The 16,807-nt window shown below is 38.7% G+C and overlaps 1 protein-coding gene across 2 annotated transcripts; it reads right to left on the reverse strand.

The window, feature by feature from the left end:
- Positions 1 to 1,154: 1,154 nt before the first annotated feature.
- immt (inner membrane protein, mitochondrial (mitofilin)) lies at positions 1,155 to 16,773 on the reverse strand. Of its 2 annotated transcripts, XM_057349927.1 has the most exons (14): positions 16,591 to 16,773; positions 15,092 to 15,165; positions 14,347 to 14,539; positions 12,498 to 12,645; positions 11,908 to 12,024; positions 11,211 to 11,321; positions 9,272 to 9,405; positions 8,028 to 8,131; positions 6,601 to 6,736; positions 5,407 to 5,536; positions 4,914 to 5,137; positions 4,651 to 4,782; positions 2,770 to 2,899; positions 1,155 to 2,633 (listed from the first exon to the last, which is right to left on the reverse strand). In XM_057349927.1, the coding sequence occupies exons 1-14, from the start codon at positions 16,630 to 16,632 to the stop codon at positions 2,026 to 2,028; spliced, it is 2,283 nt and encodes a 760-aa protein (XP_057205910.1). In that variant the 5' UTR covers positions 16,633 to 16,773; the 3' UTR covers positions 1,155 to 2,025. The 2 variants fall into 2 exon arrangements, with proteins under 2 accessions (XP_057205910.1, XP_057205911.1); XM_057349928.1 differs by lacking the exon at positions 11,908 to 12,024.
- Positions 16,774 to 16,807: the final 34 nt, after the last annotated feature.

The following is a 16,807-nucleotide window of genomic DNA, read 5'->3' on the forward strand; positions in this document are numbered from 1 at the left end:
GCTTCAAGTGTGTGTTCTAAATGAAGAATAAGCACATAAGGTCCCAATAAATCCACTAATCTGTTTCTGTTAATTGGAAGTCTTTACTCTAGTTCATCTGAATTACAAACTACAAAATAGGTGTTATGTATCTATACAAATCAGTATTGGTAGAAATAAAACCTAATATTACAGTCTATCTAGAAAACATTATTCACCCGAAAATGTTAATTCTCTCACGATTTACACATCTTGTCACAACAAATGAGATTATAAATTGTAGATGGGCCAACATACCTGAATTTAGCACTCGGATATGTTTGTTTTGGTTTCAGTCTTGATAAACTCAGAATATTAAGCTTGTAAATCTCCATAAATAAATATAATTTTCTCACGACACACACCGTTTCTCTCACAGAAGACATTTGTTAAACCACCGGAGTCATTTGGATTACTGTCTTGAATGATTGATGGATGTGCTTTGTATGAGCTTTACCCATTTTAGATAACATGCCATTTATTATTAAAGAGTACATAACATGAGATCATGAAAATGACATTTCATGCAGTGTGTAATGTTGCCGTGTTTGAAAGTAAGCAATCTGACAAGTTGTAAATCCGAAGGTGAATGAATAACAAAGTTATTGGCTTGGAAAAAAGGGAGTCGTCCCTAGTCCGGTTCGCGAACCGCCGCGGATGTACGTCACTACATATAGTCACCCCGCCTACGTTTTGCTAGGACTGCCCGCGAAAACTTCACTCTTCTCCCCCAAACACTCGCTCATGAGCCTCATTCACGATAGACCAATCACAGCAGACTAGACCATCTGACCAATCGCATCAGACTAAGCTAGTGGAAAGGAGGGGATTAGACGGATGAATCACTGAACTAATCATTTGAGAGTCAGTCAAGAAGTAAGGTAAGAATAACTGCCTATTATTATGAAATAATAGTGTTTTTACACCTATGTACTGTACACTTGTTATTGGACACTCCATAAACCAAAGTAGGACCTTAAAAATCCCTAGTTATGTACTCTTTAAATCATTTATATGTTTAACTAAAGAAAAGATATCATATATATTTTGGATGGCATGAGGGTAATTAAATGATTAGATAAATTGTATATTTGGGTGAACTACTTATTCAAGAGGAAATAAAATATCAAATGTGCTAGAAAATCATTTTTAATTTGCATCCCAAAGGCTTTTTACAGATCATACAGTGATTTGCTGAAACCAGAAGTCATTTATCAACAAGCGACGACAGCTAAAGATGAGACAAAGTTGAGCTGACATGAACTTTCTGCACAGGAAGAGTGATATGATGCGTTTTCAGTGACAGTGCATTGACTGATTTGACTTTAGATAAACACTTTATACTGCAGTGGAATAAAAACACCTAACAGCCACCTACAACACACAACTTTATCTGTGAAATGACACTGTGTCCTAACAAGGCACAATGCAAAATAAATGTCAGGGGTAATATCAGTTGAAGTCTATTACATCTTCATTTAAAGGCATTGACCTGCTGAAGCAAACTAGCCAAATCCAGGTGTGGTTTTAAATGAGAAACATCATCACATTTTAGCCATAAAAACGAATTAAAATCATTAATAGATACACGTTAAATTATGATGAAAAATAAACCAAAATAAGAAATACCATTCTTGTCAACAACCATGATTTATTGATATTCAACACTGAGAGAAAGATTGATAATTCTCAACAGTCTGCTAAATAAAGAACCAGTTAGAACTTTGAAACTGAAGCGTTACATGTGAAATCTGAGACAGGCTAATGTCACACTGACCCAAAGACCCTTCTACCCGCTAAATGCACACCTGGTACTCTCACTGGTTCTTCTGGATGGTAGGCCACGTACGTTTTGAGCGCAGAGCTTTCCTGCAAAAGTGCTTTGGACAAATAAGAAAACAAATTGGCTAGCACGCAACATACTTATAAATTAACCAGAGGAGCATCAGGTTCCGTTAACACGTAACACTCCTCCTAATTTACATACTCTCAGCAGAGTGGGTGTGGCTAAGGGGCCTGCGTGGTGCCCAGCCCCGTGGCGTTGGCGTACGCTGATAGCAGGCTGATCACCTGCTTTGTTTCTAGAGTGAGCCGGGCTTCTTTAAGCCAGTCCTGCGCCACACGCCGCGACTCGCCTCGGAGTTGATTGACGAACTTTGCGGCGAGTTCCAGGTCGCCGCGCTCGATGCTATAGGTCGCGTAGGCGAGCAGCTTGAACGTGTGGAGGTCCTCGGGCCTTAGCTTAGTAGGAGGAGCCTCCTGTTCTCTCTCAAACAAAAGGACGGCTTGCAGATAGGACAGGAAGTACTGGTAAAGGCTGTTGCGGGTTTCGTCGATAAGCGCCACGCGTCGCGCGAGCCGGCGGATGTCGTAGAAGCGCGCTCGGAGGGAAGCTTCGCTGTAGATCCCTCGGCTGAGAGACTCGTCTGGAATGGCGCCGGCCAAAGCCTGAGCAAACTCGTTTTCTGCGCAGCGCTCTTTAATGGCACAGACAGCGCCATCTAGAGGCTCGGTGGGGGAATCGGCACCTGCCGACCTGAGGGTGTAGTTCAGAGCCTCCACAGACAGCCACAGATGGTGAGCTTTACGGGCCTCTTGCTCGGCAATGACGTGACCTTGAAACAAAAACAAATGCTTGAATTTCAATCTGAAATAAAAATACTTCAAACTGAAGAACACTGAAAATCGGGAAAATCGAATGGCTTCCTCAGAACGTGATTACTGGCAGAGCTGAAGTGAATTCAGACGTACTGTCTATGGCCTCTTCGATGCCCTTCAGCCGGGCGTAAGCTGAGTTCATGTCCAGAGTGAAAGTGTCCAGTTGCTCTTGAGTCAGTCTACGGTAACGAGTTTCCTGCTCCATCACCTTACTGTTCAGGATCTACACACAAATTACAGTTTCACTGTAAAACATCTTAGAAAATGAGTTCTAAAGCCACTGCTGCACTACACTTACATCCAAATTAGGTCATCAGATACAAAACGACAGTTATGTTTTCTACGTAGGTTAAAAAGACCAAAACATTACACTTTCATAAGGGGGTAATATTTGAATTTGTGGTGTACTATGTGAATATTTTATGTTTTATTTGATCATGTTGTATCAAACTTAAATTCAGATTCTTTAAATTCACAAAATTAAAGTCTAGTTAATGCAAGTATACAAAAAACTACCACATTTTTTTTAAATAAAAAGTATTTGGCCAACTCCAGCGTTATGGATGTGACACACAAACTGTCAGGGAATGTATTTGTTACCAATAGGGATGTAACGATTCACTCAGCTCGCGATGAGATTCGCGATACTGATCTCTCACGATACGATTCATTTTTACAAATTGAGACAAATTAGAAATGAACAACTGCCCTTTTATTATTTCTCAAATGCTGCACATTTCTTTGTAAAATAAAAATATCTTTTATGTCAAACAACAAACCTAAACTGCAATTTTAAAACAAATTCCAAATAAAAATATATTTTTTGTCAAATAACAAAGCTGAAATCAAATAAAAAATACAAAAGTCTCTTTAAAATAAAAAAACTAAGACTTTGTCTGTGCTTTTCTTGGATGTTTTTTACATTTAAGAAATATCAGCATAACCACGTTTTCCAAGTTTGCAGTAAACACAGCGGCCCCTGCTGTTCAAAACATGTACTGCGATTCAAATAACATCAACCCGCTTGAATCGTCACATATTACAATCAATTTTCAACCGGCTCATAGTAAATCGTTACATCCCATTCCCTAGTTACTAATATATTCATGGATTAAAGTGAAACAAATTCTTCTGACTGATTTTTTTTCAGGCCAAGTCATATTCCTTTAACCGAAACTTTATCTAAATAGTCGAAACCAATAGCATTTCAAAGGGAGATGTTTTGAACCACTTTACATAGTATTGCCAGTTTGCATATTTTAAAAGCTTTTTTAATCTATGAAAAAATGATACTTAGCCTACCTAGACAAATAATCAAACACCTATAACTTTTCAGTGCATTTTTTATTTATCTTATAAGACCAAACAATGTTTTCTGAAACTCTTAATAATTAACAGAAAAAAAGAACAAAATAAAAGCACCACTAAAGACCAAAAATTTTGTTTGTATTTGTCTCCAGAGTGCTTTTCACTTTTTCTGCCTTTTGGCTGTGAAACCATATTCCTGAAGCTTGGCTACACCTGACACCCGTTTCAGTGTTTGACTAGCTTTTCCAAGGCGACCGTTAAGAAGGTAGCCTATCACTTTAACATTTCCATGGCGACGCGGCACTGCATGTGACATGAGACACACTGCAGAGCCACAGCAGCTGTATGACTGATGCATTGCTTTTACATCATTTTTCCTTTTTACTCAAAATAATTCACAAACTGTTAACTATGTCATGAAATACCTGACATTCCGATTGTCAGATATGTACATGTGAATGTGTGTTGTGGTTTAAACACTTTTATAATGATCGCGCTAGTCGAGCTATAAGCGGGCGCCGCCATGTTTGTTTCTGCCGTGGTCTGAGACGTGTCGGATTTACATGGGTAAACTGGGTCAGCTTTGAAATATTTAGGAATTTAGGCTCAATATTCCAGCTAACTACTGTGAAATGTGAAATGAAGAGCAGATGTGAGCGTTGGTACCTCTAGGGCCTCCTCACGCAGCTCCTGCTCCTGCACCTTCAGCACGTCACGCAGGTGATCTGTGTGCGCAGCAGCCTGACGCCGCAGCTGGGTTCTCATCTCAGCCTCCATCACCTCACGCACTTCCTCCATCTGCACCACACACACACACACACACACACACACACACACACACACACACACACACACACAGCATTAGTATCTGCGGTGTGAGTAAATGTCACTTAAAAATGTCCTAAAAAGTATGGTGATAAAGCCCACACCTTCTTCTCCTGCTCCAGTCTCATGTCCTCATGGCTGTGCTCCAGAGCAGAAATCACGGCTCTCTCCACGGCTTTCTTATTCTCCAGCTTCTGCTGCTCCAGAGCCGTCTCGATGTGGATCTGCTCCCTCACACGCTGCTCAGCCAGCTCACGGTTCAACTGATCGATGCGCCGGTGAGCGTGAGCGATCAGAGCGTTCAGATCGTCTGCGCTCAGCTTCCCCGCTGAAAGATATTCAAGAGTTTTCTTTATGCTAGTTAGTAAGTACATAAGATAACCTTCAGCCAAGTGTTTATCCAACTTTGTTTTCAGAAATTCCAATCACAAAGTTAAAAATGTTTTTGCTACTTTGTCGTTTCAATACATTATTGAGCTTTGAAAAGATCAGTCCAATTCATGGAGGAATTATTTCGTTTTTTGTATTAGATGAAATGATTCATTCTTAAGGTTCGGATTAAAACACAATGTATTCATAAACCATGTGAGATCTTACTGAGTCCCTTCCAGTTGGCCTGGATCTCAGGTGTGATGCTGGCGAGCTCTTTCTGAAACTGAACTTTGGCTTCATTCACCAGCTCACTGTACTGAGAGACGATCGTTGCTTCCGTCTGCGCATTCTGGACCTGCAGACACACACACACACACACACACACACACACACACACACACACACGTGTCATGTACAGCGTGTAGAGCCTCTGCTGGTCTCAGTGGGATAATTCTCTGTTACACACTGGTGGAATAAAAGAAAACGACATACCGGCAGGAGTGGCTGCACAACCAACACAATCTCACAGCAATTCAGAATTATTTTACGAGGAGGCCAATTCGTATGAATACAGACGATCTCATTCGTACATTTTAGGACAATTTGCTTTCAAGCCAGTGACAGTCAGGTTTAGGGACGGGTTAGGGGTGGGGTTTGATTATTGCTTAATTGTGTAACAAAGCGTGTATATCATGTCATCCGTTTTGTTTTGTATGTAACAAATAATGTTTAGGGATGTAACGATTCACTCAGCTCACGATGTGATGCGATTCACCATACTGATCTCCTGATTTTTTACAAAATGAGTTGAGACAAATTAGAAATGAACACCTGCCCTTTTATTATTTTTTCTAAAACGCTGCACATTTTTTGTCAAATAACAAAACTGAAATCAAATAAAAAATGAATAATACAAAAGTCTCTTTAAAATAAACTAATAAACACTTTGTCTGTTCTTTTCTTGGATGTTTTTTACATTTAAGAAATATCAGCATATCCACGTTTTCCAAGTTTGCAGTAAACACAGCGGCCCCTGCTGTTCAAAACATGTACTGCGATTCAAATAACATCAACCGGCTTGAATCGTCACATATTACAATCGATTTTCAACGGCTCATGGTATATCGTTACATCCCTAAAATAATCCTTTTTGTTAGAAGAATCAGTGAGAAGATTTCCACACCAGCACATCACTAATAAGCACAACTAAATATTTGTTTTATTTATATATTCGACAACTGATAGGCTCAATGAAAATGGCTTACATTCTAAAGCGGTTTCAAGCATTATGATTCATGTAAAGGTCAAGTCAGGAGGAAAAACTGTGATATACCGTGAAACCAACACAACATTAACAAACGTGATATAGATTGTTTCACATGTACCAGCACATTACTGTGGTTAGATCAATACACTTACTTTGGTTACAACAGCGTCCAGATCAACGATCATGTTGTGTAAATTCTCCTCTGCTGCCAGTATCTGTGGTCTCGCGGCATGGATCTTGGATCCTTTAGCGTAGTTGATCACGCTACGAAGTTTCTCAAGCTCTTCTCTGAAACATAACATGTAAAACACATCGTCAATACAGTTTGTAGTAGGACCTGTATGTAGTTCGTGTGTAGTCGGAATATTATCACTCGGGGAGCTATTTTTAAAGTGGAATAGTTTATTTGAGGTATGTTATTAAAGGGCTGGTTTTCTGTACGGGGCCTAAGACTAGTCCTAGACTAAAATAAATCTTAGCACTGCCTAAACTGAAAACAACTTGCACTGACATAACTTAAAGGCCCACTGAAATGCCTTGAAACGCGCAGCATTATTTGATGTGTTGACGTAACTTCAACTGAAAAATGCAGAGAGACATATCGAGTGGCCCCAACCCTTTTGAAAATTACCAATGGCGTTTCGTTTACGGCACAGCCTGGCAAAGCTGCATGTAACAGCGTGATAGCCACAGTGGTGTGAAAATCTATTAGAAAGATCAGTGATACCAGTGATATCAAGGCTGCGATTGTCCGATCTCATCCATAGAGCCTTGACATTCAATATTCTGTGTAGACTTGAAACGGGTCAGATATGTTTTGTTTTCCCACCAGATTTGCACGTCGTCGATGGATATGATCAGCTCTGTGCAATCGTGTCTCTGGAGGACACTCGTGTGCAACCGCTCGCGTGACAGTAATGCTAAATGAAGACGTTAATGTTAATGGTTACGCTGTCTGGATCATCCCCTATCTCCCATCTAGTGCACTATGCGTCATTCACCATGTAGGACAAAATAAATGTGCAAACAAGTGGCCGCTTCTGCAGCTCGGATTTGATTGGACGAGAACTTGGATGAGAGGCTGAAGTGTCGCGTGATGTCATGGAATTTCTAGATTTTTTTGAGTACACGTGCCAGACTATCAGTTTAAAACGCTTATATCTTCTAAAAGCAAATTTTGTCGATGCATAGGAGCATATCAGTTTATTGACGTCCTTAAGGCTGACATATTTTTAATAAAATCACTGGGGCTTTAAAATACATCAGTGCCATTGTTTTGTCTCATATTTTTTGTAAAGCATAATTTAACCAAGGCCTAGTCCTGACTGAACATAATCCCTGTGCTGTCTGGGAAACCACCCCATAGGGTTTAGGTCAGGGCTAGTCAATTGGCAGCCCGCCAATCAACAACTACCTGCTTTTACAGCATACTTACCTCATTAGATGTGAAATATTGACTTGAAATATTTTATTAGCTCATTTGTAACAAATGCAGCCCTTTTGCAGGGAAACCCTGTTTCCTTTTGGTTTTAAGGCAACAAACAAATATTGTCAGTTGTATCAAAAGTGTTGGTCTCACTTGGCTTTAAGCAGGGCTTCTCCAGCCTCGTCCACAGCTCGGGTCCTCTCGCTCATAGCCTCGTTCAGTTCTCTCCACTGAGATGACTTCTTATCTGGAGGAGTCTGAAAACACAACTACACATGAACAGCAGAAAATAACTTGATAAAAGCTTTGATACCTGTAGGGGGAATCAATAATTTGCGGAAAATAACAACATTGACGTGAGATAAGGGCACTAATAATCACTACAACAGAACATCAAGTTCAAGCACTTAAACCTCTTCACCCTGGCCGGATGATCCAAGATGTGTTATGTGTAGGGATGTAACAATCAGTGTTGGGTAAGTTACTCTGAAAAAGTAATTAATTACTAGTTACTAATTACATATTCAACAGTGTAATTAGATTACTGTACAAATTACTCTATCCAAAAAGTATTTAGTTACTTATTACTAATTACTTTCTATATCCTATATCAACCTTGATTAGTTAAGTGATTCAAGGATAGGCATGAAACGGCTCTTTTATTTCATTCAAATCAATAATATTAAACAACGTAAAGTACTCTTATTAACTGACCAAAGTATTACAAATGTGAGAATTATACATTAAAGCACAGATTTTAAAGTTAGACTTTGAATTTTGATGTCAATTCCACTATTGCACAATGCACACACATATATTACACAAACTATTTAGTTTAATTACATCAAAAGTAACTAATTAAATTACAGAAAAAATAAGAGTAATCCCTTACTTTACTTTTTCAAGGAAAAGTAATTAAATTACAGTAACTAATTACTTAGTAACTAGTTACACCCAATACTGGTAACAATTCACTTAGCTCACAATTCGATTCATTTTTACAAAACGAGTTGAGACGAAATAGAAATGAACTGCTCTTTTATTATTTCTCAAATGCTGCACATTTCTTTGTAAAATAAAATTATCTTAAATGTCAAATAACAAAACTAAACTGCAATTTTAAAACAAATTCCAAATCAAATAAAACATGAATAATACAAAAGTCTCTTTAAAATAAACAAATAAACACTTTGTCTGTGCTTTTCTTGGATGTTTTTTACATTAAGAAATGTCAGCATATCCACATTTACCAAGTTTGCAGTAAACACAGCGGCCCCTGCTGTTCAACACATGTACTGCAATTCAAATAACATCAACCGGCTTGAATCGTCACATATTATAACCGATTTTCAACAGGCTCACAGTGAAGTTACATCACTAGTTATGTGTCTGTGTACCTGTGAGTCCATGGCCTCTTTGATTTTGTTTGTGTGTGCTGCAATGGCGGTTAGCGCAACCTCCTGGGCTCCGATGGACTGTAGGGTAACTTTAGCTGTGCTGCCCAGTGTTTCCTCTAGTCCAGCAGTCAAAGCTGAGAAGAGTAAAAACATAACCCAAAGAATCATCACATAACACAACCTAACCTGAACCTGTTTGAATTAAGCAGGTGAATAAAATCAAATGAAATGGCAACTATTGTCTACTGGTGTCAGTTATTCTGTCTATCAGTTATACAGGTGCTGGTCATTAGAATATCATCAAAAAGTTGATTTATTTCACTAATTCCATTCAAAAAGTGAAACTTGTATATTATATTCATTCATTACACACAGACTGATATATTTCAAATGTTTTTTTCTTTTAATTTGATGATTATAACTGACAACTAATGAAAATCCCAAATTCAGTATCAGAAAATTAGAATATTACTTAAGACCAATACAAAGAAAGGATTTTTAGAAATCTTGGCCAACTGAAAAGTATGAACATGAAAAGTATGAGCATGTACAGCACTCAATACTTAGTTGGGGCTCCTTTTGCCTGAATTACTGCAGCAATGCGGCGTGGCATGGAGTCGATCAGTCTGTGGCACTGCTCAGGTGTTATGAGAGCCCAGGTTGCTCTGAGAGTGCCCTTCAGCTCTTCTGCATTGTTGGGTCTGCCATATCGCATCTTCCTCTTCACAATACCCCATAGATTTTCTATGGGGTTAAGGTCAGGCGAGTTTGCTGGCCAATTAAGAACAGGGATACCATGGTCTTTAAACCAGGTACTGGTAGCTTTGGCACTGTGTGCAGGTGCCAAGTCCTGTTGGAAAATGAAATCTGCATCTCCATAAAGTTGGTCAGCAGCAGGAAGCATCAGAAGCGTCTCGCCTGGGCTAAAGACAAAAAGGACTGGACTGCTGCTGAGTGGTCCAAAGTTATGTTCTCTGATGAAAGTAAATTTTGCATTTCCTTTGGAAATCAGGGTCCCAGAGTCTGGAGGAAGAGAGGAGAGGCACAGAATCCACGTTGCTTGAGGTCCAGTGTAAAGTTTCCACAGTCAGTGATGGTTTGGGGTGCCTTGTCATCTGCTGGTGTTGGTCCACTGTGTTTTCTGAGGTCCAAGGTCAACGCAGCCGTATACCAGGAAGTTTTAGAGCACTTCATGCTTCCTGCTGCTGACCAACTTTATGGAGATGTAGATTTCATTTTCCAACAGGACTTGGCACCTGCACACAGTGCCAAAGCTACCAGTACCTGGTTTAAAGACCATGGTATCCCTGTTCTTAATTGGCCAGTAAACTTGCCTGACCTTAACCCCCCATAGAAAATCTATGGGGTATTGTGAAGAGGAAGATGCGACATGCCAGACCCAACAATGCAGAAGAGCTGAAGGCCACTCTCAGAGCAACCTGGGCTCTCATAACACCCGAGCAGTGCCACAGACTGATCGACTCCATGCCACACCGCATTGCTGCAGTAATTCAGGCAAAAGGAGCCCCAACTAAGTATTGAGTGCTGTACATGCTCATACTTTTTATGTTCATACTTTTCAGTTGGCCAAGATTTCTAAAAATCCTTTCTTTGTATTGGTCTTAAGTAATATTCTAATTTTCTGAGATACTGAATTTGGGATTTTCATTAGCTGTCAGTTATAATCATCAAATTAAAAGAAATAAACATTTGAAATATATCAGTCTGTGTGTAATGAATGAATATAATATACAAGTTTCACTTTCTGAATGGAATTAGTGAAATAAATCAACTTTTTGATGATATTCTAATTATATGACCAGCACCTGTATTCGTGAACCTCATTACTGTAGGAAATGAAAAAGCCAACTGATGACAAGAACTGCTGAAGTCACGAGTGTAAAATCATGTGATGTTCTTATACGTGTGCTGTGCTCACCCATCAGAGCGTCATGCTCAGCTTTATCCTGTTGAGCGAGTCGAGCGGTCACTTCATCTGCCGATCTCTCCTTCAGCACAGGCTCAGGATGAGAGCATTCTTTACACTCTTCTGCAACAAACACACAAGATGACACAGTCTGAGATGACACATTCTCACTCATGGTTTCCTGTAGCTACACACAGGAATGGACGATATACCTATCATTTTTCCAGATTTTAGGATATATTGCCCAGCCTTTGTACCAGGCTCAACTACAGGTTCAAATCCTAGGGATCCTGATACACGCATACACACACAATGTGAAGTACATAAAGTTGTAGCATGTCTGGCACAGACTTTCATTCACTCCACAAACAGGAGATGTTTTTGCTTTGTCCCAGAGGACACTGAACACAAACAAGAACAAAAAGAGCACAGTCACAAACATATACGGTCCCATTACAAATGAGGAAAGGCACGTGTAGGTTCTTGGGAAAGAGTATCAGATACCGGACGTTGGGTTAGTAAAACCTTGAGAAAGAAAAACCAAACGGACACACAAGCATCCATACAAAGAACACAGACAGAAAGTGCTTGTGCAGGTAAAACGATGAGATTGTGATGGTCAAGCACGTGCAGATTTGATGGAGGCTTTACAGGCAAACACTGATGCCAGATCAGGTGTTATAGGCCGTGTGAGTGCTCCAGTGCTGACCTGCAGGGGAGGCTGGCACGGGGGGCTCAGGTGCGGTTTCATCACTCGTACCCGGCGCGGGCACAGAGGGCACCTCACTGAGAGCTGAAATAATATGAGCTGCCTCGGCAGAGGCTTCTGCAACAACATTAAAACTTACATGAGAAATACAGAGCACACTGACAATCTCTGCGAAGATCAAAACCAGACCCATGTGTGAACCTTTCATGTTTCGTATTTTTAGGTTCGGTGTGAGATAGACATTCAGCTTGTGTGTGTGTGTGTGTTTATGTGATCAGAAAACATCTGGATCTTCGCTCAAGTGGCCTCTTTATGTAAATATTTTTTTTAAATTACGTTTCCTCTACGTTTTCTTTCGCCATCTGTGTTTAAAACACAGAATTTTAGGTCTCTTTATGGACTTATCTTTTTCAACAAATCGCACTTCGTGTGTGTGTCAGGCTATTGTTCAGGACCACCACAGCCTTCCTATGCTGCTTGTGATTCTGATTTTATAAATGTTCACACAACATCAGAGATGAATGTAATGCTGTTACAGGTTTAATGCGTGTTAAAAGCATCTAAACATGTTACAGCACAGTGTCGCTCACCCTCAAACGTCTTTGGGGCAGGTGGCGCTGGTGCTTCCTCTACAGCGGCCAGAGGGGCTGGATCAGACTTCTTTGCTTTAGCTTTGGGTTGCTTGGACTCCTTAGAGGCTTCTGACAGTGAGGATATTTGCAAAGGTTCCAACTTTGCCTATAAAAGACAAAACATTTTTAATTTTCTATGTGACAAAAGGTGAGAACAGAAGCCATTCTTTAGCTGAATTATTAGGATTATGCATTAGGGATGTGGCGGTGATTAAATTTTCCCACCGGTTAATAGACGTGTAAAAACACCGGTAGGACAGGTGACACCAGGGGTAGGGGGTTTGCTGTGAGGTGGTCGAAGATGCAGCCGTGCACATGACGCATTTTACTGTCAGTTTTGAATTAGCGGCACTTCAGGAAAGGCAATTGCTTGAATCAATGGTGGGTTAAATTATCTTTCTTAATAAAAACAGTCAAAACTACAAAAAAGTACAATGACATCTGCTTATATTAAACACAGACCTAACTAAACAAATAATAATCACAGCACACATCAAGCAAAAAATAAATAACAAGCAAAAATAAAAAAAACATCTACGTTAGATATTTTGTTGTCGCAATTCAATTTATGCAATGATAAGGAAAATAAAAACCATTCTCTGCTAAAAGAGAACAAATGTGTATTCCTTCCCTTATATTGCGTGTAAAAATATTTTGGTAGTTGCCTATATTAACAAAATGAGTAATCATGGCACACATTGTGCAACAAATAAATAAATACGAAACAAAAAATGTTTATGTTAAATAAATAAATAAGAAACGAATAAGAAAACAATACGAAACTAAACGTTTATGTTAAATAAATAAGAAACAAATAAGAAGGAATACGAACGAAAAACATTTATTTTAAATAAATAAATAAGAAACTAATAAGTAAGGAATACGAAATGAAAAACGTTTATGTTAAATAAATAAGAAACAAATAAGAAAGGAATACGAACTGAAAAACGTTTATGTTAAATAAATAAGAAACAAATAAGAAAGGAATACGAACGAAAAATGTTTATTTTAAATAAATAAATAAGAAAGGAATACGAAACGAAAAACTTTATTTTAAATAAATAAGAAACAAATAAGAAAGGAATACGAACGAAAAATGTTTATTTTAAATAAATAAATAAAGAAACGAATAAGAAAGGAATACGAAATGAAAAATGTTTATGTTAAATAAATAAGAAACAAATAAGAAAGGAATACGAACGAAAAATGTTTATTTTAAATAAATAAATAAGAAAGGAATACGAAACAAAAAACTTTATTTTAAATAAATAAGAAACAAATAAGAAAGGAATACGAACGAAAAATGTTTATTTTAAATAAATAAATAAATAAGAAACGAATAAGAAAGGAATACGAAATTAAAAACGTTTATGTGAAATCAATGGCATATCACCGGCTTTTGAAAATTAGAACAAACATAAAATGAAAACTTAATTTGTCACATGATGACAGTGCTTCCTGCTTACATATTCTACATGTTCTTTGACAGAAAAGCCTCCGCCATCATCTTGTCAGTCAGGACTTCACTCTCCTCACATGATGACGAATAATATCTGACTCCTGCTGCTGATCTTTACACTTGTTCTGCTTACGCCGAATGCAGCAGCCACGTTCCGAAGCACAACTGTAGTTTGGTCTTTAACTATTACTACAAAAATTTAAAATGAGGGTGGGGGCCAGTGCCGCGGTGGACAAGTGATGTAATCGATAGACGGGTGGACATCGTGTATCACCGGTGATACAAAACTATGGCAACAAGATTAGTCAGAATACATAAGTTCCCCAAAACAATGACATCATCACTTACCGGTTTCTTTTGTAATGGGACAAGTGGAGGAGGGGGAGGGCCGAGTGCCATCTCAAACAACTGATCAGAGTAGGGAATGCTCTTCTCTACATTTGCTCGAAATTTAGGGTCCCATTTGGCATAAAGGATCGTCCCACTGACACCTCCACCCACTGTCAGAAGACTAGCGGCCACTATTTTCCCAGCAGTAGATCTGCGAAACAAAGAACTCTTAATTAACGTGTTTTCACGGTGTAAACGTTATATAGTAATTCAATATGGTTTGCACACAACATATCAGGGTAGAAAGTAAGGGATAATGTACATCCAGCCAGTTGCTATCGCAAAATAAATACCGAGGGAGATCAGGACAAGTCTTGTATCACCCTGAATGGGATTATGTAGCCATAACAATCAGCTGGATGTACATTATCCCTTACTTTCTAACCGGATATGTTGTGTGCAAACCATGTCATATTATTATAATCATTATTATTACACGGCTACTTAACACACAAGTAAATTATTGGTCACTAATCATGTTATTTTAGGTAATCTGTAACACATTAATGTTGGCACATTAATGTTACAGTACACAACAAAGTACTGTACTCGGCAGTAACCGGATGGGGAGTGTATTATCAGTTTAGAGGTTGTTATCTGGGAATAACATACCTCGGATTGTGACCACTGACCAATCAGAATCAAGTATTCAAGAGTGTGGTGTCATAATAACATTTAAAACATCAGTAGCTGTTTTTCATACCCAGACTCTCCAGCTGTGGTGTATCGGCGACAGTGCTGCAACGGTTGCCCCGTCACTTTCGCACACACACATTGCTGCAGAGAGTCAATAAAAATATTCACCAAACATCAAATGCAGAAAAACAAACAAATTTTAATTAAAACGACAGCTTTCTTAACAATGACCACAGTTATTACTATTTTTTTACAGTTAATATTTATAATACAAAAAACGGTAAGTGAAAGGAGAATTTCTGTTGTACGTCTTGCAAATGAAAAATAAATTTGTGGATTTATCAAACAATATAATAATTCAGAATCATACATCAAAACATTTTCTAATTCAGTTAGCGTTAAAAGAAACAAGGAAGGAACAGTGAGTTTTTGATACCTTAAAGGGATACTTCACCTAAAAATGAAAATTCTGTCATCATTTACTCACCTTCGAGTTGTTCCAAATGTGTATACATTTCTTTGTTCTGATGAACACGGAGAAAGATATTTAAAATAATGCTTATAACCAAACCGATCTCAACCCCCATTTACTCCCATAGTAGTAAAAATACAATGGTAGTCAAAAGTGCCCCAGAACTGTTTGCTGTCCTACATTCTTCAAAATGTCTTTTGTGTTCAACGAAACAAAAAAAATGATAAAGTAATTTTTCCTACTATGGGAGTTGATATCTGTTTGGTTATAAGCATTCTTCCAAATATCTTTCTCTGTGTTCATCAGAACAAAGAAATTCATACACATTTGGAACAACTCGAATTTTCATTTTTGGGTGAAGTATCACTTAAGGCCAACAGTAATGTAGCTGTGTTACGTGTCTGTGTTACATGTAGTGAATTATTCATGAGAGTAAAAAACATCACAGCAGCACAGCAGTGAAAATGAAAGCCTGTGTTTGTGTGGGAAACTTTACTGAACTTTTTACGGACAAGGTCACGTCCTTCTATTAGACAAACCAAATAAACACTTGCAGAAAGCGTAAAAACAGAATGATTTAAATTACATATTACTTAACGCAGGCAGGATTTTAGTGAAACGCAGTTAAATGTGAAGCAATAGCATTTAACAGATTTGCCGACAGCTCCTGGTTAGCATTCTGATCCGGATGACACAAAAACTGTATCATGCACAACCCGCCCACATTTACGCTGTTGTAAACGTTGCGTTTCTATTGGTGCGCATATGTATCACTCACGTAAACTTGAAATTGTATTGGTTCCGAGTGTCTGTCTATCGCACCGGCAACGCCCCTTTCGAACGCACGTTACGACGTTAACGTAAAGTAGCATTCCACACCGGTGTGTCACTTACGTTGTGGTAAATAGCACATTCAATCAAAGGCATTCATCAACTCGTTTGGTAATAATTGAATATGATTAATAGTTACTTTAATACATAGTGCAAATAAATATGTTTCAATGCGTAGTTAAAAAAATAAATGTCAAATGCGGCGGGCCTGTCTGTGGGTCACTGAATGACCGTTCTCAACATGCTAATATAATAAAACTCACCCGCGCTGCTGCACGTGCTCCTTTCCAACAGACGCGCAACATGCTTTCCACTTCTGCCTCTAAGTGCTGAATTTAAGAACAGAAATGTACGACAGGTTTCAGCAAAACATTATAAAAGTGATCAACCTCAACTGCAGTTTTGCCCCAGCAGCACACTGTAGATTAGCTCCAGCACGTAGTGAGTGAGAGACGCGCATGCGCAGCGGGCATCCATACG

This window comes from Triplophysa rosa, linkage group LG13 (assembly GCF_024868665.1).
Source record: "Triplophysa rosa linkage group LG13, Trosa_1v2, whole genome shotgun sequence".
In the NCBI taxonomy this organism is placed as follows: domain Eukaryota; kingdom Metazoa; phylum Chordata; class Actinopteri; order Cypriniformes; family Nemacheilidae; genus Triplophysa; species Triplophysa rosa.

Coding starts and splice junctions, on each gene's coding strand:
- immt (XM_057349927.1), bottom strand. CDS start 16,632: ATGTTGCGCGTCTGTTGGAAAGGAGCACGTGCAGCAGCGCGG. Junction 14,540..15,091: donor ACCACAGCTGGAGAGTCTGG/GTATGAAAAACA, acceptor TTTGTTTCGCAG/ATCTACTGCTGGGAAAATAG. Junction 9,406..11,210: donor TGAGCATGACGCTCTGATGG/GTGAGCACAGCA, acceptor TACTCTTCTCAG/CTTTGACTGCTGGACTAGAG.